General features: G+C 43.0%; 1 protein-coding gene across 1 annotated transcript in view; it reads right to left on the minus strand.

The window, feature by feature from the left end:
• LOC129855468 (cadherin-2-like) overlaps positions 1 to 26,124 on the minus strand; it is an 89,115-nt gene that overhangs the window by 24,651 nt on the left and 38,340 nt on the right. Inside the window, exons 3-13 of the mRNA XM_055923172.1 lie at positions 22,194 to 22,438; positions 20,201 to 20,374; positions 19,478 to 19,633; positions 18,271 to 18,415; positions 18,016 to 18,188; positions 17,746 to 17,883; positions 17,275 to 17,460; positions 15,593 to 15,846; positions 14,158 to 14,300; positions 13,035 to 13,268; positions 12,440 to 12,673 (exon numbers count right to left, since the gene is read on the minus strand). Of these exons, the coding sequence (XP_055779147.1) occupies positions 12,440 to 12,673; positions 13,035 to 13,268; positions 14,158 to 14,300; positions 15,593 to 15,846; positions 17,275 to 17,460; positions 17,746 to 17,883; positions 18,016 to 18,188; positions 18,271 to 18,415; positions 19,478 to 19,633; positions 20,201 to 20,374; positions 22,194 to 22,438 (2,082 nt within the window). The remainder of the gene's footprint in view (positions 1 to 12,439; positions 12,674 to 13,034; positions 13,269 to 14,157; positions 14,301 to 15,592; positions 15,847 to 17,274; positions 17,461 to 17,745; positions 17,884 to 18,015; positions 18,189 to 18,270; positions 18,416 to 19,477; positions 19,634 to 20,200; positions 20,375 to 22,193; positions 22,439 to 26,124) is intronic.

Consider the following 26,124-nt stretch of genomic DNA (forward strand, 5'->3'; position numbering starts at 1 on the left):
ACCATGAGACATCCCGAAACGTGGTGTTCTCGCACAATCGTCTGTAGCGTCCGAATGGTTTGGCCTACAGACTATTATGACCTCTCTATGGAAAGATGACACTTGGTACAGTTTGTACAGTTGGTACAGCCGATTTGCTCATTTCTGTTTGTAGCATCCGAACAGTTTGGGCTACACACTAATATGACCCCTCTGTGTAAAGGCGAGACTCTCACAAACACGTACATGTCACACCTCACAAGACTCGTCTGAAGGTTCCCAAGTACCAGTCAAAAAAGTTAATGGGAGTACTGTATATATGGAGACTGTTTAGTGACCTGTTTAGTGACTGTTTATATCTCTCAGATATAGGATAGACACTTCAGAAGAAACTCCCTTTAGATTTGTTTGGGGAGGGACTATCTGTTGTTCCATGTAGTGAATCTGTTATTCAATGCGTTTGTATGGGCTAATAGCAGTAAGGCCAAATACAATCTTTCATCGAATAAGTTATTTATATATTTTTTTGATACTTCAAGCGGTCTTAAAATTCACAATCAAATAGCAAAATGATCCTTGGTATGAACTTCTTTTAAAAAAATCTGTAATTTAGTAGTAACCCCCCTCCACCAGCTTAGACGGGATTAAACAGGTTAACATACGCAAGGCCGCAGGGCCAGATGGAATACCAGGATGCGTACTCAGAGCATGCGCTGACCAGCTGGCAAGTGTCTTCACTAACACATTTTCAACCTATCCCTGATCCGGTCTGTAATACCAACTTGTTTCAAGCAGACCACTGTAGCCCCCATGCCAAAGAACACCAAGGTAACCTGCCTAAATTAATATTGTCCTGTAGCACTCACATCTATAACCATGAAATGCTTTGAAAGGGTGGTCAAGGCTCACAGCACCATCATTCAAGACACTCTGGACCCACTCCAATTCGCATACCATCCCAACACACCCACACATGATGGAATCTCTATTGCACACCATATTGCCCTTAAACACCTACACAAAGGGAATACCTATGTAAGAATGCTGTTAATTTACTACAGCTCTGATTCAACACCATAGTCCACTCCAAGCTCATCACCAACCTCAGGACCCTGGGTCTGAATACCTCCCTCTGCAACTGAATCCTGCTCTTCCTGATGGGCCACCCTCAGGCGGTGAGGATAGGTAACAACACATCCATCACGCTAACCATCAACACGGAGGCCCCTCAGGGGTGTGTGCTTAGTCCCTTACTGTACTAACTGTTCAGCTAGAACTGCGTGGCCGTGCACAACTCCAACACCATCATCAAGTTTGCTGACAACATGACGGTGGTAGGACTGATCACCGATGATGATGAGGCAGCCTACAGAGAGGAGGTCAGAGACCTGGCAGGCAGTGTGGTGCCAGGACAACATCATCTCCCTCAATGTCAGCAAGACAAAGGAGCTGATAGTGGACTACAAGAAATGAAGGGGTGAGCATGCCCCATTGGGGCTGTAGAGGTGTGGGGTCAAAGATTTGGCATGGGCCCTCAGATCCTCAAAAAGTTCTACAGCTTCACCATTGAGAGCATCTTGACTGGCTGCATCATCGCTAGGTACGGCAACTGCAAGGCACTTGACCGTAAGGCGCTACAGAGGGTGGTGAGTACGGCACAGTACATCACTGGGGCTTAGCTGCTTGCCATGGGCTCCCGAGTGGCGCAGCGGTCTAAGGCACTGCATCTTAGTGCAAGAGGCATCACTACAGTCCCTGTTTCGAACCCAGGCAGTATCACATCCGGCCGTGATTGGGAGTCCCATAGGGCGGCGCACAATTGGCCCAGGTTTGGCTGGGGTAGGCTGTCAGTGTAAATAAGAATTTGTTCTTAATGACTTATCTATTTAAATAAAGGTTAAATTAAAACAAATCCAGGACCTATATACCAGGCGGAGGGCCCCAAAAAATGTCAAAGACTCCAGCCACCCAAGCCATAGATTGCTCTCTCTGCTAAATGTGTATCTGTTTTTGTATGTATATTGATTGATTGAATTTTATGCTACACAAAGATAAATAAAAAAAAATCTAAACTAATCCAATCAGATTTTTTGCACCCGTTACATAAATGGTTGTTTCCATTTAAATGGCTTACTAAGTCTCCTCATAGTGTTCCAACCCATGACATTAATTATGAATGCAGGTTGCGGGTGAATAACTACTCCAACTGTTCAGCTCGTGCTAAATGGGGTGGGTCGAAGGCCTATCCCACCGCAAGGCTTCACCAAGCTCTGGCTCACCCCCCCCTTCCCTTACGGATGCACTGTTGGTAGGAAAACAAGTAGAGACCACCCACCAGGCAGTGGCTTTGGTAGACATTGTAGCCTTGGGGTGGTACGAATGAAATTTTTATTTATTTTATTTTTATTTAACCTTTATTTAACCAGGTAGGCAAATTGAGAACACGTTCTCATTTACAATTGCGACCTGGCCAAGATAAAGCAAAGCAGTTCGACACATACAACAACACATAGTTACACATGAGTAAAAACAAACATATAGTCAATAATACAGTGAAAAAAAAAAAAAAAAAGTCTATATACAATGTGAGCAAGTGAGGTGAGATAAGGGAGGTGAAGGCAAACAGATATATGTATAAATAAATAAAAATATAAAAAGGCCATGGAGGCGAAGTGAGTACAACACAGCAAGTAAAATAAAAACTAAAAAAAACACTGGAATGGTTGGTTTGCATTGGAAGAAAGTGCAAAGTAGAGACAGAAATAATGGGGTGCAAAGGAGCAAAATAAATTAATAAATAAATACAGTAGGTAAAGAGGTAGTTGTTTGGGCTAAATTGTAGATGGGTTATGTACAGGTGCAGTAATCTATGAGCTGCTCTGACAGCTGGTGCTTAAAGCTAGTGAGGGAGATAGGTGTTTCCAGTTTCAGAGATTTTTGTAGTTCGTTCCAGTCATTGGCAGCAGAGAACTGGAAGGAGAGGCGTCCAAAGGAAGAATTGGTTTTGGGGGTGACTAGAGAGATATACCTGCTGGAGCGCGTGCTACGGGTAGGTGCTGCTATGGTGACCAGCGAGCTGAGATAAGGGGGGACTTTACCTAGCAGGGTCTTGTAGATGACCTGGAACCAGTGGGTTTGGCGACGAGTATGAAGCGAGGGCCAGCCAACGAGAGTGTACAGGTCGCAGTGGTGGGTAGTATATGGGGCTTTGGTGACAAAACGGATGGCACTGTGATAGACTGCATCCAATTTATTGAGTAGAGTTTTGGAGGCTATTTTGTAAATGACATCACCGAAGTCGAGGATTGGTAGGATGGTCAGTTTTACAAGGGTATGTTTGGCAGCATGAGTAAAGGATGCTTTGTTGCGGAATAGGAAGCCAATTCTAGATTTGACTTTGGATTGGAGATGTTTGATGTGGGTCTGGAAGGAGAGTTTACAGTCTAACCAGACACCTAGGTATTTGTAGTTGTCCACATATTCTAAGTCAGAGCCGTCCAAAGTAGTGATGTTGGACAGGCGGGCAGGAGCAGGCAGCGATCGGTTGAAGAGCATGCATTTGGTTTTACTTGTATTTAAGAGCAGTTGGAGGCCACGGAAGGAGAGTTGTATGGCATTGAAGCTCGCCTGGAGGGTTGTTAACACAGTGTCAAAAGAAGGGCCAGAAGTATACAGAATAGTGTCGTCTGCGTAGAGGTGGATCAGAGAATCACCAGCAGCAAGAGCGACATCATTGATGTAAACAGAGAAGAGAGTCGGTCCAAGAATTGAACCCTGTGGCACCCCCATAGAGACTGCCAGAGGCCCGGACAACAGACCCTCCGATTTGACACACTGAACTCTATCAGAGAAGTAGTTGGTGAACCAGGCGAGGCAATCATTAGAGAAACCAAGGCTGTCGAGTCTGCCAATGAGGATGTGGTGATTGACAGAGTCAAAAGCCTTGGCCAGGTCAATGAATACGGCTGCACAGTATTGTTTCCTATCGATGGCGGTTACGATATCGTTTATGACCTTGAGCGTGGCTGAGGTGCACCCATGACCAGCTCTGAAACCAGATTGCATAGCGGAGAAGGTGTGGTGTGATTCGAAATGGTCGGTAATCTGTTTGTTGACTTGGCTTTCGAAGACCTTAGAAAGGCAGGGTAGGATAGATATAGGTCTGTAGCAGTTAGGGTCAAGGGTGTCCCCCCCTTTGAAGAGGGGGATAACCGCAGCTGCTTTCCAATCTTTGGGGATCTCAGACGACACGAAAGAGAGGTTGAAGAGGCTAGTAATAGGGGTGGCAACAATTTCAGCAGATAGTTTTAGAAAGAAAGGGTCCAGATTATCTAGCCCGGCTGATTTGTAAGGGTCCAGATTTTGCAGCTCATTAAGAACATCAGCTGACTGTATTTGGGAGAAAGAGAAATGGGGAAGGCTTGGGCGAGTAGCAGAGGGGAGGGCAGTGCTGTTGTCCGGGGTAGGGGTAGCCAGGTGGAAAGCATGGCCAGCCGTAGAAAAATGCTTATTGAAATTCTCAATTATAGTGGATTTGTCGGTGGTGACAGTGTTTCCTATCTTCAGGGCGGTTGGAAGCTGGGAGGAGGTGTTCTTATTCTCCATGGACTTTACGGTGTCCCAGAACTTTTTTGAATTTGTGTTGCAGGAAGCAAATTTCTGCTTGAAAAAGCTAGCCTTGGCTGTTCTAACTGCCTGTGTATATTGGTTTCTGGCTTCCCTGAAAAGTTGCATATCACGGGGGCTGTTCGATGCTAATGCAGAACGCCATAGGATGTTTTTCTGTTGGTTAAGGGCAGTCAGGTCAGGAGAGAACCAAGGGCTATATCTGTTCCTGGTTCTAAATTTCTTGAATGGGGCATGCTTATTCAAGATGGTGAGGAAGGCATTTAAAAAAAATGACCAGGCATCCTCTACTGACGGGATGAGATCAATATCCTTCCAGGATACCCCGGCCAGGTCAATTAGGAAGGCCTGCTCGCTGAAGTGTTTCAGGGAGCGTTTGACAGTGATGAGTGGAGGTCGTTTGACCGCTGACCCATTACGGATGCAGGCAATGAGGCAGTGATCGCTGAGATCTTGGTTAAAAACAGCAGAGGTGTATTTGGAGGGCAAGTTTGTTAGGATGATATCTATGAGGGTACCCGTGTTTACGGAATTGGGGTGGTACCTGGTAGGTTCATTAATAATTTGTGTGAGATTGAGGGCATCAAGCTTAGATTGTAGGGTGGCTGGGGTGTTGAGCATGTTCAAATTTAGGTCGCCTAGCAGCACGAGCTCTGAAGATAGATGGGGGGGCAATCAGTTCACATATAGTGTCCAGAGCACAGCTGGGGGCAGAGGGTGGTCTATAGCAGGCGGCAACGGTGAGAGACTTGTTTTTAGAGAGGTGGATTTTTAAAAGTAGAAGTTCAAATTGTTTGGGAACAGACCTGGATAGTATAACAGAACTCTGCAGGCAGTCTTTGCAGTAGATTGCAACACCGCCCCCTTTGGCCGTTCTATCTTGTCTGAAAATATTGTAATTGGGGATAAAAATGTCTGAATTTTTGGTGGTCTTTCTAAGCCAGGATTCAGACACGGCTAAAACATCCAGGTTGGTAGAGTGTGCTAAAGCAGTGAACAAAACAAACTTAGGGAGGAGGCTCCTAATGTTAACATGCATGAAGCCAAGGCTATTACGGTTACAGAAGTCATCAAAAGAGAGCGCCTGGGGAATAGGAGTGGAGCCAGGTACTGCAGGGCCTGGATTCACCTCTACATCACCAGAGGAACAGAGGAGAAGTAGGATAATGGTACGGCTAAAAGCTATGAGAATTGGTCGCCTAGAGCTACTAGAGCAGAGAGTAAAAGGAAGTTTCTGGGGGCGATAAAATAGTTTAAAGGAATAATGTACAGACAAAGGTATGGTAGGGTGTGAATACAGTGGAGGTAAACCTAGGTATTGAGTGATGATGAGAGAGATCTTGTCTCTAGAAACATCATTGAAACCAGGTGATGTCATCGCATATGTGGGTGGTGGAACTGCAGGGTTGGATATGGTATAGAGAGCAGGGCTAGAATCTCTACAGTGAAATAAGCCAATAAACACTAACCAGAACAGCAATGGACAAGGCATATTTACATTAAGGAGAGGCAAGCTTAATCGAGTGATCAATAAGGGTCCAGTGAGTAGAGGTTGGTTGGGGTCGTGGCGATCCAGACAGCTGGCCGGGTATATGGCTATCGGTAGCAGCATAGGATGGAGGTCTGTTTGTAGATACCTCGTGCGTTTCCGTCGGTAGGTTCCGTGTAGTGGGGTTTTGTTCAGATAGCAGCCGATAAGACAGCTAACGATTAGCGGGCCTCAGATGAGCGTTCAGGTAACGCCGGGGCGGAGGTGCCGGTTGGATAAATCCCTCGGGCAGATTACGTCGGCAGTCAGTCGTGAAGGCCCGGTGGGGTTCCGTATCTGCAGCAGCAACAAAGAAACGGGTCCGGATGGTGATGGAACTCCTCAGCTGGCTAGCTCCAGCATGATTTGAGTTAGCTCCGGGGTCGACGTAAGCCAATAGTCACACGGTATGCAGCTAGCTAGCTGCGAAATCAAGGTGCAAGTGTCCAGAGGCTGCGGTTGGAATCCGGGGAAACTGAGAGAAAAAAAGTCCCGGAGTGCTCCGGTCCGAGTCGCGTTGCACAAAAGTGCCGGTAGATTATCGAGCTAAAGGAATAGCTGATGACCGCAAAACGTGGGCAGCTGAAACACCAACGCTAGCCAGCAAACCGGCTAATTTCGGGGCAGCTACAGATTAGCTTCTGGCTAGCTATCGGAGTAGCTTCTGGTTAGCTTTCAGGCTAGCTTCTGAATTAGCCCCTGGCTATCTTCCACGATGGATTTTCAGATTGAGGTAAATAATACTTATTGTAATTGGTGAAGCGGGTTGCAGGAAAGCTTTTGCAGGAAAGCTTTTGTAGTTGTGGGGCATCGACCCCAGACAAAGGGTCCCCCACAACACCTAAGGTCCCGGGGGTAATGGCCTGTCAGCGCTGTGGCACCTAGGACGATGCGCCTAGGGGAGGGGTCTCCTCTGGGCCCCGATGGATGGGTACGGAGTTGATTCAGAAGAGGAAGCATTTTGATAAGGACATCCTGTTCCTGTACAAAATTACCGTAGACAGCTTTTTTAACAAATTACATGTTTTCCATGTCTTACATTTTTTTTTACTTTTGTTTTAAATCATGTGTGCACATTTAATGGCTTTACAGATCGGATATATAAGTACTTTTGTCTTAGGTTGTTTTTTTATTGTTTCAATCAAGAACACATACTTTTAAACTAATAGATGTAATATTCAATGCTGTTTTGAATGCATATTATGCCGTTTAAAAGTGTACATACGATGATGTAAATATATGAGCTGTGCAAGTGAAATTGTGCTAATCAAGAGAAACAAAACCATTCCAACTGTATCCTAACTATGGCTGGATTCCAATAGGATTTACAAATCACTTTGCAAGCCAGTAGAATGTGACTTGCAGGTAGGGTTGCAAAATTCCGGTTACATTCCTGTTTAATCAGCTTCCACACTTATTTGAGAGTGTAGATGAGGCCTTTTTTTCCCCCATAGTCGAAAGTTATGTGTAAAGTCCAATGCTAACGCAGACAAGGCCTGCATTCAAGCTGGTATTCTATCTGGAGGAATGCTATTGATAGTACAAAATTATTTGCTAGGCATGCATCAAGCAAAGAGCATTTAATACACTGCACTGTGGAAAGAAAAACTAGTTTGATGTGCTATGGGAACATCGCTGTCAACACTAATTAATGATGAGTAGCTGGCAAGAAATTGCATTTATTTGTCTATGATTATCGACATTATTGAGTTCCTTGTTTCAAACCAGCAACCACTGAGGGGGACATTGGATGCAATAGAGCCAAGAGGGGAGGGGGGCAGTGAACTTTTTGGGAATATAGTCTCCGAAAAGACAAGGAACTTGTCAAGGTGTTTAGCACCATATGCCACAACACTGCAACTCTTCTGAAAAGGTAAAAAACAATGTAGCTGGTTGGTTTTTATCAAAATCTTGGTGGAATATCCAGCGGTGTCATTTCAGGAAAAACCTAGGTCATGCAATGGAAAAATTACTTCCTTAGCTAGCCTAGGTTTACAACAGCCTTGTTTAGTGTGTAGGGCACTGTCCATGACGCTGTTAAAGCACAGCGGAGATTTCGCTGTTTATTGTGGTATAGCGTGATATAAGCATAATTCAACATAATTCCAATCCAAGAAACCAAAATGACACCCCTGGGTATAGCTACATATCGATATGTTTCATCATAGAAATAGATACATTATACTATGGTTTTCTTGGTAGCCTATGCTCTTAGAATTTTTCCCCCCAGAACCAAAGGGTTCTTTGGCTGTCCCCATAGGATAACCTTTTTTGGTTGTAGAACCCTCTTTGGAAAGGGTCCTATATCGAACCCAAGAGGGTTCTACCTGGAACCAAAAAGGGTTCTTCAAAGGGTTCTCCTATGGGGACAGCCGAAGAACCCTTTTAAGTTCCAGATAGCAAAAAAAATATCAGAGTGTATTGGTTTTCGTGGTTGTAAATGGAACTGTATGTATTGGAAATGTGTTTATGGTAGGCTGGCATTGCTTAATTGATTGCGTGGGTCAAATTTTATCCACAGAAGCGTATTGCGCCATTTCACAAGGTATTGCTGAACTCATGAGCGGCATGATTTTCCATGTTTGAAGACAGCCGTGTGTCCTCGTCTAAAAGACAAGGCACATTGGCAAATTATATTGGCGTTATGGCTAAGTATGTGTGGCTTTCCGATAATTATTTTTGGCCAACCGCGAGTGGAAGTGTTGTACCAGTTTAACTGTGCTATGGTAGAGGAACAATGTGACGTCTACAAGGGCCAAATGGCTTTGTAACTGTGGTGGTACTATGTGACTTGTTTTAGGAAACTAGGCAGATGTCGCGCGTCACTACTTCAACGGAGAGCCATTTTAACGTAAACCTTTTTTTAATCAAATGTGTTTTTTGTCAGAAATGCCTAATGCAACATGTGAACTTTCATGTGCCTTAACAAACGTGTATGCCATTTGTAAATACAAATACAATTGTTAAAATTATGAGCCTAGTTGGTTTATCCACGAAAAAAGTTAGCAACCTTCCCGCTAACCATGATTGGCTTCTGTCTATAATATGAGCTGGTCAGTATGTGTAGGTAATCCTTTCTAATGCTGCTTTTTTGAAAGATATCACGTAGTAGAGCTGCATAAGTCTACCTACATGTACATATTACCTCGACTAATCTGTGCCCCCGCACATTGACTCTGTAGCGGTAGCCCCTGTAAATAGCCTCGTTACTGTTATTTTATTTTATTGTTGCTCTTTAATTATTATTATTTATTTTTTTATTTCCATTTATGTTAGTAAATACTTTCTAAGGGCTTGTAAGTAAGCATTTCAATGTAAGGTGAAATTAATACCTGTTGTATTCTGCGCTTTTGACAAATAAAATTTGATTTTGATTGTGGGCTATACTCAGCCTTGTCTCAGGATGGTAAGTTGGTGGTTGAAGATATCCCTCTAGTGGTGTGGGGGCTGTGCTTTGGCAAAGTGGGTGCGGTTATATCCTTCCTGTTTGGCCCTGTCCGGGGGTATCATCGGATGGGGCCGCAGTGTCTCCTGACCCCTCCTGTCTCAGCCTCCAGTATTTATGCTGCAATAGTTTATGTGTCGGGGGGCTAGGGTCAGTTGGTTATATCTGGAGTACTTCTCCTGTCTTATCCGGTGTCCTGTGTGAATTTAAGTATGCTCTCTCTAATTCTCTCCTCTCTTTCTTTCTCTCTCTCTGAGGACCTGAGCCCTAGGACCATGCGTCAGGACTACCGGGCATGATGACTCCTTGCTGTCCCTAGTCCACCTGGCCTTGCTGCTGTTCCAGTTTAAACTGTTCTGCCTGCGGCTATGGAAGCCTGACCTGTCCACCGGACGTGCTACCTGTCCCGGACCTGCTGTTTTCAACTCTCTAGAGACCGCAGGAGCAGTAGAGATACTCTTAATGATCGGCTATGAAAAGCCAACTGACATTTACTCCTGATTATTATTTGACCATGCTGGTCATTTATGAACATTTGAACATCTTGGCCATATTCTGTTATAATCTCCACCCAGCACAGCCAGAAGAGGACTGGCCACCCCTCATAGCCTGGTTCCTCTCTAGGTTTCTTCCTAGGTTTTGGCCTTTCTAGGGAGTTTTTCCTAGCCGCCGTGCTTCTACACCTGCATTGCTTGCTGTTTGGGGTTTTAGGCTGGGTTTCTGTACAGCACTTCGAGATATTAGCTGATGTACAAAGGGCTATATAAAATAAACTTGATTTGATTTGTTGCTCTCCACTTTCTGGAGGACCGAGTTTTGAAATGAATGGAATTAGAGTATGATAGCTAAGAAGATGGAGAAAATTCTGGCGTCTGATTACAAATATGCAGACTGATTTGAAAAGAATACACTCAGTAGGCTGTTGAAAACACCTGTCTCTGGATTACATCTTCAAACTAAGGACATCCATGTCATCCGTGACAAAGAGGGAGAAGCGTCCATCCTTGTATACGGACGGGTAAGAGAGTCTAGCTAGCTACATTTTCAGATATTACACGTTTTTAATTTAGTCAGAAAGTTGTTCATTTCAAGTTAAAGTGTACTATTAGCTAGCTAACGTTACTTGTATGATCTGTGTAGTAATATTATTTGTATCTCAGAGCCATTTGCATTGCTAGTTATAGCCTAATGTTAGCTAGCTAACATTGAACCTGGTTGGTTAGCTACCTGCAGATGCATGCAGGGTAGTAACGTTATGAGTTGGGATTATGGTTCATTGTTTAGCTAGCTACATGTCTAAACAAAAGTAACTAGTATTTCAATACCATGTTTATGATGTCACTGCGATAACTGTCGTTAGCCAGAGTGAATTTACCAGCTACGTCTATCAACTTCGATTTCAGAGCACTCCAGTTTGAGTGTGCTAGAGCGCATAATAACTGACAAATTTACGAACGCTCAACACCCGATGAATATGTCCGGTGTCAGTAAACGTTGGCAAAAAACGTAATTAAATTGTTGCCAGCAGCACAGTTGCAGTCACCAATGCTCTGGATAACATAATAACATCCTAACCAGCTCTGCTAGGGCGAGTAAAATGGTCAGAGTGAACTGTTCTCTCATTTGTGTCTGGAAATAGCTAGCCAACGTTAGCTAGTTAGCTTGGGTGCTTGACTGCTGTTGTTAGGCCAGAGCGTCCAGTGTGCGCTCTGAACTCTCAGAGAGCGAAACGCTCTGAATTTGAGAACGGACAATCTGACAACGTTCTGAGATAACAAACGGCCAGAGCACACTCCGGCACTCCAGATTAAATTTACGAACATACCCATAGCTTAAGCCAGCCTTTAGTTTTGACATTTCTGGTTGTTTAGTACATAGCCTCACATGTGAATCCTTAAAGAGATAGGTGGGGCTAAAGCTTAAAAGGATATGAGCGATGCTGAATGGGTGTAGATAAAGAAGAGCTCTCTAGTAGGTACCAAAACATTCAAGGGCGATTTTCTCAAAAGTGAGGTTACACGCTTATCAACTTTACCATTGTTCCTCAACTGTAGTATATGATATACCATTTTCTAGCTCTGAGTCTCTACTTTTATCCAATGTAAAAAACACAATTTAAAATGTTGTTACATAAGTCCGAATCGAGCCAGTCGGTCACATATGAAGGCAAAAAGCATGCTTTTTTACCTGTGGAGAAAAGTAGTGATGTTACGTTTGATGCTGGATTTCCCGAGGCATGCGTCAACATTACTAAGCAGTGTACTTTGAAGCAGTGTGCCGATGCCTGTATCCTTTTATCAGAAGCACATGATCAATGGCGTCCGAAGCTTCGTTTGGTCGAACAACCACCTAATTGGTTTGGCATTGGTTTGGTATAAGAAAAAAAGACAACGCTGCGCACATGCTACGGGGTATGGGACGTCATCTATAATAATTTGGCTGCTCTAAAAAAAATTGACCAGGAGGTGCCACTAGTGTACACTATGTTGATCAAAGCCTCGTAATGAACCTGTTTTCGACACAATTGGTTGGAAAATCTCGATGCGTCAGGAAGCTTCATTTCTCCATCACTAGAGAAAGGTATTATCTGAGGTATGTACTGGGGTACAATTATGTACCTACAGTATAACTAAAAGTACAGAGGTCAGGGTACCACCCCAGTGACAAGCTGAGGTACCCCTTTAGGAACAAATCCAAACACTTATTTCTGAGATTGTACTGGAGCTATAAAAAACCTGGACCCATATAGGAGAATGAGGGAGATAAGGCAGGGAATATGGCTGTGTGCTGTTAGTGTTGGTGTGTGCAAGTCTGCTTGAGTGTGTGGGTAAGCCTGTCCTGGCCTGTATAACCAGACTCACCTAGCAGTATGATGATACAGATGAGGATAGCGATGATGGCTCCAGTGCCCAGCCCTGCTGCAATGATGCGTTCCATGTCCACGCAGTCTCCATGGTGATCACACTGACACACCTTGACCTGCAGGTAGGATGTATTGGACATGGGCAGGTTGCCTGAGTCTGTGATGATGATAGGAACCTCGTAGATACCACTCTCCAGAAAACCTATCCGCAGCCTGATCTGAGCATATTCACCTGGGATAGGGACATACAGAGAGAGAGGGGGCGGAAAATAAATAAAGAGAGAGAGGGGGGGAGAATAAGAGAGAGGGGGAAGAGAGAGAGAGGTGGGGAGAAAAAGAGAGTTTGTGGGGAGTTACAGATGGAGGTAGAGAGTTTTAGAGACAAAGACAGGAAATAAGAGTGAGAGAGAGTTATGGAGAGAGAGAGAGAGAGCAAGGGAGAGTAATAGAGGGAAGGGTGAAGAAAGAAAGAGAGCGAGATGGGGGAGAATGTTCAACAAGTTATTTTGTCATGCCAAAAAAAACATTTTTGAATTCAATTCAGTTGAGAAAGAGAAATGGAGAGAAAGAGGGGAAAAAGCAGACAGACTAACCATTGAGGCGTGTGAGGGTCCAGTTCCTGCGTGCATCTGCGGAACGCTTGGCCAGTTCGAAGGCAAAGGGGCCGGCGTTAGGGGTCAGATCGGGGTCACTGGCGGTGATGTTGATGGTGTTGGGCTCAGGCTTCTCACACATCTCCACCTCCGGAGGGAAGACACGAGGAGCATTGTCATTTATGTCCAACAGGTACATCTGTAATGTACCTGTACCACTGGCTGGGGGGATGCCTGAGAGAGGGAGGATAAAGGGATGGAGGAGAGAGAGATGGAGAGACTAGTGAGATAAGCAAAGTGAAGAAAAAGGCACCTTACATAGGCAGGAATAATAAAACAATTACAAAAAGACAGCCTGTTTGGTGCAACTTAGATACTGTACTGAACTATATGTTAAAAGGAGCACATTACAGCACTCAACACAAACAGGATTCATGCTGTCATACCTAATATTATGTCACACCCCAAACCATATTGCAACACTCAAATTTCTTAAAACAACACTCCGTCAACAGCTACATATGCCTTCAGTGAAACTAACCTCCTAAATTTGAGATGAGAGAAATGTATGATAAAACACACCAGGAGGGTGAGTAAGGGAATGAGGGAGAGGGAAATCAGTACGTTAGGGAGGCTGCCTGAGGCACACAGCTGATCTGTGTGTGTGTGTGTGTGTGTGTGTGTGTGTGTGTGTGTGTGTGTGTGTGTGTGTGTGTGTGTGTGTGTGTGTGTGTGTGTGTGTGTGTGTGTGAGAGACAAAAGCACAATGAAGAGCTCAGTCAGAATTGAGCTGAGACACAGCATGGGCTTTCTGTGTGTGAGTGGTGTTTTTAGAGAATGTGTATGTGAACACTAGCTTGTGTGCTCATGTGTATACATATAATTTTCTGTAGTAGTACTACCACTGTCATCTGATATTTTCCTTTATTTTTTGGGGGAGTGCAACAAAATAGTCATCTTATCACGCCAAGAAAGTGAGTAAAACGAAATGGATTGTAATTGAATTGAATTCATGTGAATAGTGAGATTTAGCTCTAAGTGCTTCTCTGCATGATTACCCCATCCCCCCCACACAACTATACACTAAGTTCCAAAAACAGTACAGGTCCGCCCGCACTCTCACCATTGTCAGTGGCCATGAAGGTGATGTTGTAGAGGTTATTCTTCACATATGGAGACTCTCTGTCCAGCACAGCGATGGTGGAGATCCGCCCGTTTACAGGGTCTATCTTCAGCCAATTAGCAGGGTCGAACACCTTGGCGTACCTTAAAATCAACAAATGAGGTGACAGTACACAATTTACCCTTTGTTAAGCCCCGCCCCCCCTGGTTACTGTTGCAACCTCAGACTACATTTTCCAAGGAAGCCCAATTCACCACTCAAACCACTGGTGAAATCCCCTCACAATGATCTCAAACAGTGTTTTTAATATACAAGGAAATGAATCAGGAGTTTGAAAAGACCGCCTGAAATTTCAGCCTGTTTTGGAGGGATGGAGATTTGGCCTTCCATGGCGAAATCACCATGCGGTAAATTAGTTAATAGACAAATAAGAGAGTTCCAAACCACTCTGCCAAAACTAGCTAATTTTCCATTTTCCCCTTTCCACTCCCAGACAGTCCAAACAACATTTTGCTTGAGAAATATTTGTATTTATTTTTGACCATTTTAATTGAAAACAATCACAGTAAGGTACTCAATTGCTGCCCAGAAATTATTAGATATTACAATAAAAACGGGTGCATTGGAGCTTTAAGTGGCTAGCTAGCAATGTTAGGTGGTCAACGAGACAGAGCTAGCAAACAATGTAACAAAAGTATAATTTGGATAAAAATAATCAACAGGTTCTGCATTTCAGGAATCACAGTAGCAAGTTCCTCTGGTGCACTTCAGTTATTTAGCCATTTAAACAATTACTTTTTTAAAGAAAAGCTCTCCGTTTTTGCCATCAGCAGCATTTGAAACGTGAGCTTATTCGAGCTGTCAGACTTTATTTAACTAGGCAAGTCAGTTAAGAACAAATTCTTATTTTCAATGACGGCCTAGGAACAGTGGGTTAACAGCCTTGTTCAGGGGCAGAAGGACAGATTTGTACCTTGTCAGCTCGGGGATTCGAACTTGCAACCTTTCGGTTACTAGTCCAACGCTCTAACCACTAGGCGACCCTGACACCCCTGACAAAATTTCCTATCCATTGGAGTGTTGCGAATGGATAGGAACTTTGGAGCGGGTTAATTACAACAGGAAGTAACGCGACATTATGTAATGCATTTGAAACATACACATTCAACACATAAAAAACATAATGGCGCGGCAGGTAGACTACTAGTTAGAGCGTTGGGCCTGTAACCGGAAGGTTGCTAGATCAAATCCCTGAGCTGAAAAGGTACAAATCTGTTGTTCTACCCCTGAACAAGGCTGTTAACCCACTGCTCCTAGGCTTTCGTTGTAAATAAGAATTTGTTCTTACCGGACTTGCCTAGTTAAATAAAGGTTCAATTAAAAATATATATATTAGCTAACATTCACAATGCTGATCTCTCTCTCATCTACTTACCGTATGTTCTGTTGCATGTATCTGTCAGGGTCCTGTGCTGTAAAGGTGGTGAGTAGCGAGCCGCCCGGTAGCCCCTCCTCTAGTTTGATGACTTTGGGGTTGGGGGAGAACTCTGGGCTCTCGTTGACGTCTGTGATGCGTACAGAGACGGTGGCGGTGGACTGACGGGGCAGGTGGATACCACGGGCCAGGGAAACCTCGTTCTCAGCCAGTACCGTCAGCACGAAGGAACGACTCACCTCATAGTCTATAGGCTGAAGAGATACACACATACCAGTTAGCCACGCAGTTTACACTTCAATTTGTTAGTAAATCTTACATACCAGAGCTCTCACTTTGAAAACAGCTGTAATGCACAGTGTCTTCAGAAAGTATTCAAACCCCTTGACTTTTCCACATTTTGTTGTGTTATAGCCTGAATAAAAAAAATATTAAATTGAGATTTCTTGACACAATACTCCATAAGGTCAAAGTGGAATTTTGTTTTTAGAAATGTTTATAAATGAAATTAAAATTTGAAATGTCTTGAGTCAAGTATTCAACCCCTTTGTTATGGAAAGCCGAAATAAGTTCAGGAGTAAAAATACTCTTAACAAGTCACATAAGTTGCATGGACTCATTTGAGCATGGTGAAGTTATTCACTACACTTTGGATGGTGTATCAATCCACCCAGTCACTACAAAGACACAGGCATCCTTCCTAACTCAGTTGCCGGAGAGGAAGGAAACTGCTAACGTATTTCACCATGGAGGAAATTCAGGGATTTCACCATGATTTCACCAAAAATTGTGGCAAAGAAAGGAACTTTATATCCTGAATACAAAGCCTTATGTTTGGTGCAAATCTAACACAACACATTACTGAGTACCACTCTTCATATTTTTAAGCATGGTGGTGGCTGCATGATGTTATGGGTATGCTTGTCATTGGCAAGGACTAGGGAGTTTTTTATGATTAAAAGACATGGAATAGAGCTAAGCACAGGCAAAATCCTAGAGGAAAACCTGCTTCAGTCTGCTTGCCAACAGACACTGGGAGACAAATTCACCTTTCAGCAGATCAATGACCTAAAATACAATGCAAAATATACAGTACACTGGAGTTGCTTACCAAGATGACATTAAATGTTCCTGAGTGGCCTAGTTACAGTTTTGACTTAAATCAGCTTTAAAATATATGGCAAGACTTGGAAATGGCTGTCTAGCAATGATCAACAACCAACTTGACAGAGCTTGAAGAATCTTTCAAAGATTAATGTGCAAACATTGTATAATCCAGGTTTGCAAAGCTCTTAGAGACTTACCCAGAAAGACTCACAGCTGTAATCACTGCCAAATGTGATTCTAACACATATTTACTCAGGGATGTGAATACTTATGTAAATGAGATATTTCTGTATTTAATTTTCAATACATTTGCAAAAATGTCTAAAAACATGTTTTCACTTCGTCTGTAGATGGGGAAGAAAAAAATCTATTTAATCAATTTTGTATTCAGGCTGTAACACAACAAAATTTAGAATAAATCAATGGGTATGAATAATTTCTGAAGATACTCCATCTGTGCTGTATCTCTGTCTATTTGTCTGCATGTATATACAGGTATGTGCTGTAAAAGTTAATTTTCCATTCATGAAAAATACATTGGAAATATTTCTCAACAGAGCTGTGTAAATCCATACCTTAACCACAGTGACCAGTCCCTCATTGGTGGTGAGGTCAGTGGGGATGGAGAAGCGTCCAGTGGGGTCTCCAGCTGTGATCCTGTACACAGTACTCCAGGCTGCACTGTGGGGCTGGTCCTTATCTGTTACTGTCAGATTAGCTACGATCACATTCACACGGTTCTCCTGCACCTCTCCATAGAACTACAGAGCGAGGGCAAGTGAGAGAGAGAGAGAGAGAGAGGCGGGAGTGAAATATGAAAATATTGCTCAATAATATGAGAAAGATGGTCTCTTTTGATAAAACATTTGGTTTATTTGAAGAAAATATCATTCTGTGTTTTTTTTTCTGTGTTTGAGAGAGAAAGTGTGTTTGTTTGTTTGTACGTGTTCGTGTATTGTATGTCTGTATGCATCTGTGTGTGTACATTCGTGTGTGTGTATGTCTGTCTATCTGTCAGTATGTCTGTTTGTCTGTCTGTGACTTACTTTGTCAGCGGTGAACTCTGGGGGGTTATCATTGACGTCAGTGATCCTGATGATAGCCGTAGCTGTGTTAGACAGGCCATAGGTTGGGTTCCCCTCCATGTCAGTAGCCTGGATGATTAACGTGTACTGAGGAACTTTCTGGAAGGAGGAAGACAACAGGGTACAGGTCCATGTTACAGCGTATATAATATAGACAGTCTATATTGTGAACACACAATCGTAAAAACATTGATACACATTGATAGACAGCACACACACGTACACACACACCTCTCTGTCTAGCCCTGCAGCCACAGTGATGATTCCTCCTGTCTTGTTGTTGATGGTGAACATGTTGGAGGAGGGGTTTTCAGGGTTCTGAGATATAATCTTGTATCGGAGCATCCCATTGGCTGTTTTCGGGTCATCCTTGTCCAGTGAAGTAACTGTCATCACAAAGGACCCTGGGAACGTAAACCAAACAAGTCAATTAAAACCTCTCACACAATGGAATACGTGCATGCGTGTGTGTGTGTGCGCTGTTACCTGGTTTGGATCCCTCTGGTACTGATCCGTTGTAGATGGTGTGTGTAAACTCTGGTCTGTTGTCATTCATGTCTATGACGTTGATGACGATGTCTATGGGGTTCTCTATCTGGTTCCCATTCAGGTCCACAGCATGGGCTCGCAGCTACACGGATAAATACAGTAGTACAGGTTAATCGCATGGTAAGGACATGGGCTGTCAACTATAGACACACAAATACAGGTTCATGGTTAGGCACACTTATGGGAATGGTATGGGCTCGCAGTTCCAGAGACTAATACAGGGTTAGGGCATGGTTGTCTTAACCTGGTTAAACCAGACTGTTAGCATAGCGTTCAGTCTGAATTCACCAGGCCATGGCTGTTCTCTTTCTATCAAATTTGTTTCCAACTCGATAACTCATGACTTTCCCTCTTCTCTAGTTTTCTCTCTCACATGGATCAGAAAGGATTCCATATGTGTAAGCAATATGGTAATATCTCCTCATAGACCGTATAGCTTTCAGCGTTTTGCTTACACCTCATAGGGCAATCCACCAAGGGCAGAGAGAGGGGAAGGGTGTAAGTTATTGGGATTGGAACAGGACTATTGACTCTGAGGTTTGTGTACACTTGGCCTCTCAAGGTTGGATCTAAAGATCCTTAAGTGTTTCTCTCCTAGGGCCTCTCCCCGACTGCTCTCTAACAGAGATCCCTACAGGTATGAAAGCTGAGTACGCTCCCCTGTACGCTGTACCCTGTCTCCAAAACAGCCACGGCAGAGAGGTAGAGAGGCCTACCACTAGGCAGGGAGTAGTAGCTGCCATAACATACAGCTGTTACAGTACCTACTCCTAGACCCTGTCTCATAGCTACAATACTGTCTGTGCAGCTCCCTATACCATGTCTCCAGTACTGCCACGGCAACACCTAATTAATATTCATGACAGAGCTTCAGTGACTCTGACAGCTACATAACTATGAATATTCATGAGATGGCCCCATCCTTCATGCAAATGCTCTGCTGCAGATCATAGTTGCTTGTGTGTCTGCATTGAGTGTGTTCTCAAGATCAAAGTTTCCTGTCCAACCTTCTCTGTATAGCGTTTTACTACATTTCACATAGACCGATAAAGAATGTTGGCCACCAAGCCACCCATTATGGAGTAATTGACAGGAATGTGGATGCTAATTCTACTCATTCTAATTCTATGAGCTGAAACCTTACGTGGAAGTTGGAGATCTGTTCCCGGTCGAGGGGTTTGGTCACAGAGAGCTGGCCAGAGATGGGGTTGATAATGAAGATCCCGGTCGGAGACTGGTCAGCACCGGGTCCAGTCACACTGTAACGCAGGAGACTGTTCTTATCACGGTCCGACCGGATCTAGGAGGAGGGAGAGAGAGAGAGATACAGATGGAGAGAGACAAAGGGAGGTGGAGTGAGAGATATCCCAGTTTAGACACAGTACATTTACAACCACACTTATTTAAAACATCTTTAGCTCCCCTCAACACCATACATAGGCTGTATAGTACAGACAGGAAACAGCAGATGCACTATAAACCTTAATAAAGCATGTATAAATCACCATCACACTCCCATTAACCCCCTGTCTCACCCTTATGCCGCTGATTACAATATAAATATATCAGCAGATGGTGTTAGGAGGAAATAGTGAGCTTTACATTCACTGGAACCGCACACATACAGTTCGTACTGTACATATACACAAAAACATACACTATAAAACCGTGTGAGCTAGTGGGGAAATGTGTCCTTTGAACTGTGTGTGTTGTGTGTGTACTGTATGTGTGTCTCTGTGTGTCTCTGTGTTCCAAATCAAACTGTATTTGTCACATGCGCCGAATACAACAAGTGTAGACTTTACCGTGAAATGCTTACTTACAACCCGTTTGTGTGTGTCTCCGTGTATGCATGTGTCTCCCCTACCCTGACTAGCTCCTCGGGGAACTGTCCTCGTGAGTTCTCAGGGACGTTGATGGGGGGAATGACCCAGTCCCTCTTCACCCGCCTCAGAGATCCATCGTCCCCAACGACCAAGCTGTGCCATGGAAACACGATCTCTCGCGCCTGCTGAGTCACAGCTGCAGAGCTGGAGTTCACCTGCAGAGATGAGACAACAACAAAGGTTACACACAGGTTGTGCAACACCCCCCCCACCCCCCCACTCCACACAGAGGCAGAGACACGCAGATTACTCAGACCCACACACACACAAGAACACTATGATTTAGGGTATTCATGTCCTCGTTCCACAGAGCTGGATTTATGACATCATTTCTGAGGACCTGACCGATGATCAGACTGGCTGGCTGGCTGTGTATGTAGCCATCAGCCATCTCATCATCTCTCTGCATCCCTCCACCTCATCTCTATCCCTATATTTTCCATCCTTTCTCTCTTTCACTTCATTCTCTCCATCTTTCCCCTATGTACCCTCGTCCAACAGCCTTCTGCTGCGTCATAACTCTTTCTCCCACTTGCCTCTCCAACCCCACCCTCTCCTTCCCCCCTCCCTTTTCTCAGAGTATTCTGATCCATCCGTCTGTTGAGCGAGCTCTGACTAATAGCTGCCTAACACTCCACTTGTTCAATTTCATAGCTTTTATTCACAAGTTTGGTATTGGTGGTATTTTAAACAGCTTTTTCTTTCCTCACACTGTTTTCCCTGCTCCCACAGAATGCCGAGAGACATTAAATGGACACACTAAGCATATGGCACTGCACATTCTGGCAAAATGTTTACTGGGGAATGTCTCCTCATATATAGAGGACCTCCTTAATGCTCTAATTAACACACAGCAGGCAGTAGCACCACAAAGCAAATTGTCTATGGTTAAAGAACAAACAAAGTAACACGGAAAGTTTTAAATCATCACTGAAAGTGTTGAATCTGTGGACCCATATAGACGCAAAAACAGTGTTAAATTAACACACTGCTTAGTGTAAAGCCTTATTCAAATATTTCCCAGAGTGCCTTGGCTTTCAAGTAAATTGTAGAATTACCACCCATGACTATTTGTTAGTGACAGAGACATGGTAGCTGCATTCATCCATTTTCAGTCCTGTGGCCTTCACCAAGTGAGATCCTAAGTGATAATGTTACCATTAAAAATAATACATATTTAACACACTATGTATTTCATAAGGCCTTATTTTGAGGGCTTAGTTTTACACTAATACGGGGTCCTGGAACTTGAATTATTGCACCCGTTACTGAAACGTTTGTTCCAGTTTAGATGCTTTAGGTAGTCTTATAGCTTATGTTGGACATCCCAACACTGGCTGGTTTCCAATAAGAATGACACATCACCTTGAAAGCAGAAAATGGAACAACCATGTCCCTGTCACTAACAACTTGAGTCATGGGTGTAAACTCAATTAGAATAAGGCTTTACACTAAGCAGTGTGTTTATTTAACACTTTTTGGGTGTCTATATGGGGCCACAGGGTCCACAACACTTTCAGTGTTGATTAAACACTCAGTGTTAAATGTGTTTGTTTTTTAAAACTGGAGAATTTGCTGTGCAGATGCTGTTGCATTCCAAATGCTACCCTGTTCCCTACATAGTGCACTACTATTGACCAGGGACCTGGTGAAAAATAGCACACAATATAGGAAATAGGGTGACATTTGGGATGCACACTGTACTGTAGTGTGCCTCGTCTTCTTTCTGTGGTTATCAGCACTTTACTGGCCATCAAAGACTAACAGAGGAGGTATATACCCTTGATAACATTATACTTCATCATCATGTTTCCATTGTGTCGTTTCTACACACCTAGGGCCAGGAGTTTTTACAGAATGCATGGGTTGTGTTTTCATTTCCCGCATGGGCCACAACTGCGTAGTGTAAAAGTGTGCTGCTTTGGATAAAGTCGTCTGTTAAATGAAAATGAAAATTGGTATTATATCCCAGACCTGTTTGATGAGTTTGTGTTCTGTCGTCTCTCGCTTTCCGTCGTTCCGGAGGAGGAGGTAAACATGCGTCTTCCAATCCTCCTTGGTCTCCAGATCCCTCGCTCGCACCACCAAGGCGCTCTTCCTGTCGGCAAGACGGAAGGCATGCCGGGCGTACACCGTGCCATCCTCATCCAGCCTGAAGTCCTCCACGTCAACCACCTCCAACAGCACCCTGTCACCCAGGCCACAGTCTGCGAACCTCACTGCAGGGAGAGAGAGCAAGAGAGATGTCAGCAAGATATGAAAACAGAGGAAGACAACATACCAGTCAAAAGTTTGGACACACCTACTCATTCAAGGGTTTTTGTTAATTTTTACTATTTTCTACAGTGTAGAATAATAGTGGAGTCATCAAAACCATTAAATAACACATATGGAATCATGTGGTAAGCAAAAAAGTGTTAAAAAAATCAATTATATTTGATATGAGATTCTTCAAAGTAGCCACTCTTTGCCTTAATGACAGCTTTGCACACGCTTGGCCTTCTCTCAACCAGCTTCACCTGGAATGCTTTTCCAACAGTTCCCACATATGCTGAGCACTTGTTGGCTGCTTTTCCTTCATTCTACAGTCCAACTCATCCCAAACCATCTCAATTGGGTTGAGGTCAGGTGATTGTGGAGGCCAGGTCATCTGAAGCAGCACTCAAATCGCTTTCCTTCTTGGTCAAATTGCCCTTACACAGCCTGGAGGTGTGTTTTGGATCATTGTCATGTTGAAAAACAAATGATAGTCCCAATAAGCGCAAACCAGGTGGGATGGCGTATTGCTGCAGAATGCTGTGGTAGCCATGCTAGTTAAGTGTGCCTTGCATTCTAAATAAATCACAGACAGTGTCACCAGCAAAGCACCCCCACAGCATCACACCTCCTCCTCCATGCTTCACGGTGGGAATCACATATTATTTATTTAGGTCATCCATTCACCTAGTCTGCGTCTCACAACGACATGATGGTTGGAGCCAAAAATCACAAATTTAGACAAATTTGACCAAAGGACAGATTTCCACTGGTCTAATGTCCACTGCTCGTGTTTTTTGGCCCAAGCAAGTGTCTTCTTCTTATTGGTGTCCTTTAGTAGTGGTGTCTTTGCAGCAATTCAACCATGAAGGCCTGATTCACGCAATCTCCTCTGAACAGTTGATGTTGAGATGTGACTGTTGAACACGGTGAAACATTTATTTGGGCTGCAATCTGAGGTGCAGTTAATTCTAATGAACTTATCCTCTGCAGCAGAGATAACTCTGGATCTTCCTTTCCTGTGGTGGTCCTCATGAGAGACAGCTTCATTATAACGTTTGAAGGTTTTTGGGACTGCATTTGTATAAACTTTCAAATTTTTTGAAATTTCCCGGATTTGACTGACCTTCATGTCTTAAAGTAATGATGGACTGTAATTTCTCTTTGCTTATTTGAGCTGTTCTTGCCATAATTTGGACTTGGTCTTTTACCAAATAGGGCTATCTTCTGTATACCACCCCTACCTTGTAACAACATAACTGATTGGCTCAAATGCATTAAGAAGGAAAGCCATTCCACAAATTAACTTTTAACAAGGCACACATGTTAATTGAAATGAATTCCAGGTGACTACCTCATGAAGCTGGTTGAGAAAATGCCATACGTGTGCAAAGCTGTCATCAAGGCAAAGGGTGACTACTTTGAAAAATGTTAAATATATAATACATTTTGAAATATATAACACTTTTTAGGTTACTACATGATTTCATATTTGTTATTTCATAGTTTTGATGCTCTCACTATTATTCTACAATGTAGAAAATAGTAGAAATAAAGAAAAAGAAAAGAAAAAAAGATATATATATATATACATACACACAGTATATCACAAAAGTGAGTACATCTCTCACATTTTTGTAAATATTTGAGTATATCTTTCATGTGACAACACTGAAGAAATGACACTTTGCTACAATGTAAAGTAGTGAGTGTACAGCTTGTATAACAGTGTACATTTGCTGTCCCCTCAAAATAACTCAACACATTAATGTCTAAACCGCTGGCAACAAAAGTGAGTACACCCCTAAGTGAAAATGTCCAAATTGGGCCCAAAGTGTCAATATTTTGTGTGGCCACCATCATTTTCCAGCACTGCCTTAACCGTCTTGAGTTCACCAGAGCTTCACAGGTTGCCACTGGAGTCCTCTTCCACTCCTCCATGACGACATCATGGAGCTGGTGGATGTTAGAGACCTTGCACTCCTCCACCTTCCGTTTGAGGATGCCCCACAGATGCTCAATAGGGTTTAGGTCTGGAGACATACTTGGCCAGTCCATCAGCTTCTTTAGCAAGGCAGTGGTCGTCTTGGAGGTGTGATTGGGGTCGTTATCATGTTGGAATACTGCTCTGCGGCCCAGTCTCCGAAGGGAGGGGATCATGCTCTGCTTCAGTATGTCACAGTACATGTTGGCATTCATTGTTCCCTCAATGAACTGTAGCTCCCCAGTGCCGGCAGCACTCATGCAGCCCCGGACCATGACACTCCCACCACCATGCTTGACTGTAGGCAAGACACACTTGTCTTTGTACTCCTCACCTGGTTGCCGCCACACAAACTTATTTGGTTCAGATGGTGTCAAGCGTATCTTGGTCTCATCAGACCACAGGACATGGTTCCAGTAATCCATGTCCTTAGTCTGCTTGTCTTCAGCAAACTGTTTGCGGGCTTTCTTGTGCATCATCTTTAGAAGAGGTTTCCTTCTGGGACGACAGCCATGCAGACCAATTTGATGCAGTGTACGGCGTATGGTCTGAGCACTGACAGGCTGACCCCCCACCCCTTCAACCTCTGCAGCAATGCTGGCAGCACTCATACGTCTATTTACAAAAGACAACCTCTGGATATGACGCTGAGCACGTGCACTCAACTTCTTTGGTCGACCATAGCAAGACCTGTTCTGAGTGGAACCTGTCCAGTTAAACCACTGTATGGTCTTGGCCACCGTGCTGCAGCTCAGTTTCAGGGTCTTGGCAATCTTCTTATAGCCCAGGCCATCTTTATGTAGAGCAACAATTATTTTTTTCAGATCCTCAGAGAGTTCTTTGACATGAGGTGCCATGTTGAACTTTCAGTGACCAGTCAGTATGAGGGAGTGTGAGAGCGATGACACCAAATTTAACACACCTGCTCCCCATTCACACCTGAGACCTTGTAACACTAACGAGTCATATGACACCGGGGAGGGAAAATGGCTAATTGGGCCCAATTTGGACATTTTCACTTAAGGGTGTATTCACTTTTGTTGCCAGCCGTTTAGACATTAATGGCTGTGTGTTGAGTTATTTTGAGGGGACAGCAAATTTACACTGTTATACAAGCTGTACACTCACTACTTTACATTGTAGCAAAGTGTCATTTCTTCAGTGTGGTCACATGAAAAGATATACTCAAATATTTACAAAAATGTGAGGGGTGTACTCACTTTTGTGATATACTGTATATATACTGTATATATACTATATATATATACTATATATATATATATATATATATATACACAGTATATATATATATAGTATATATAGTATATATATATATAGTATATATATATATATAGTATATATATATATAGTATATATATATATAGTATATATATATATAGTATATATATATATATATATATAGTATATATATATATAGTATATATATATATAGTATATATATATATATATATATAGTATATATATATATATATATATATATAGTATATATATATATATATAGTATATATATATATATATATATAGTATATATATATATATATATATATATATATATATATATACACACAGTATATATATATATATATATATATATAGTATATATATATATAGTATATATAGTATATATATATATAGTATATATAT

The sequence above is a fragment of the Salvelinus fontinalis genome, chromosome 5, assembly GCF_029448725.1.
Source record: "Salvelinus fontinalis isolate EN_2023a chromosome 5, ASM2944872v1, whole genome shotgun sequence".
Lineage (NCBI taxonomy): Eukaryota > Metazoa > Chordata > Actinopteri > Salmoniformes > Salmonidae > Salvelinus > Salvelinus fontinalis.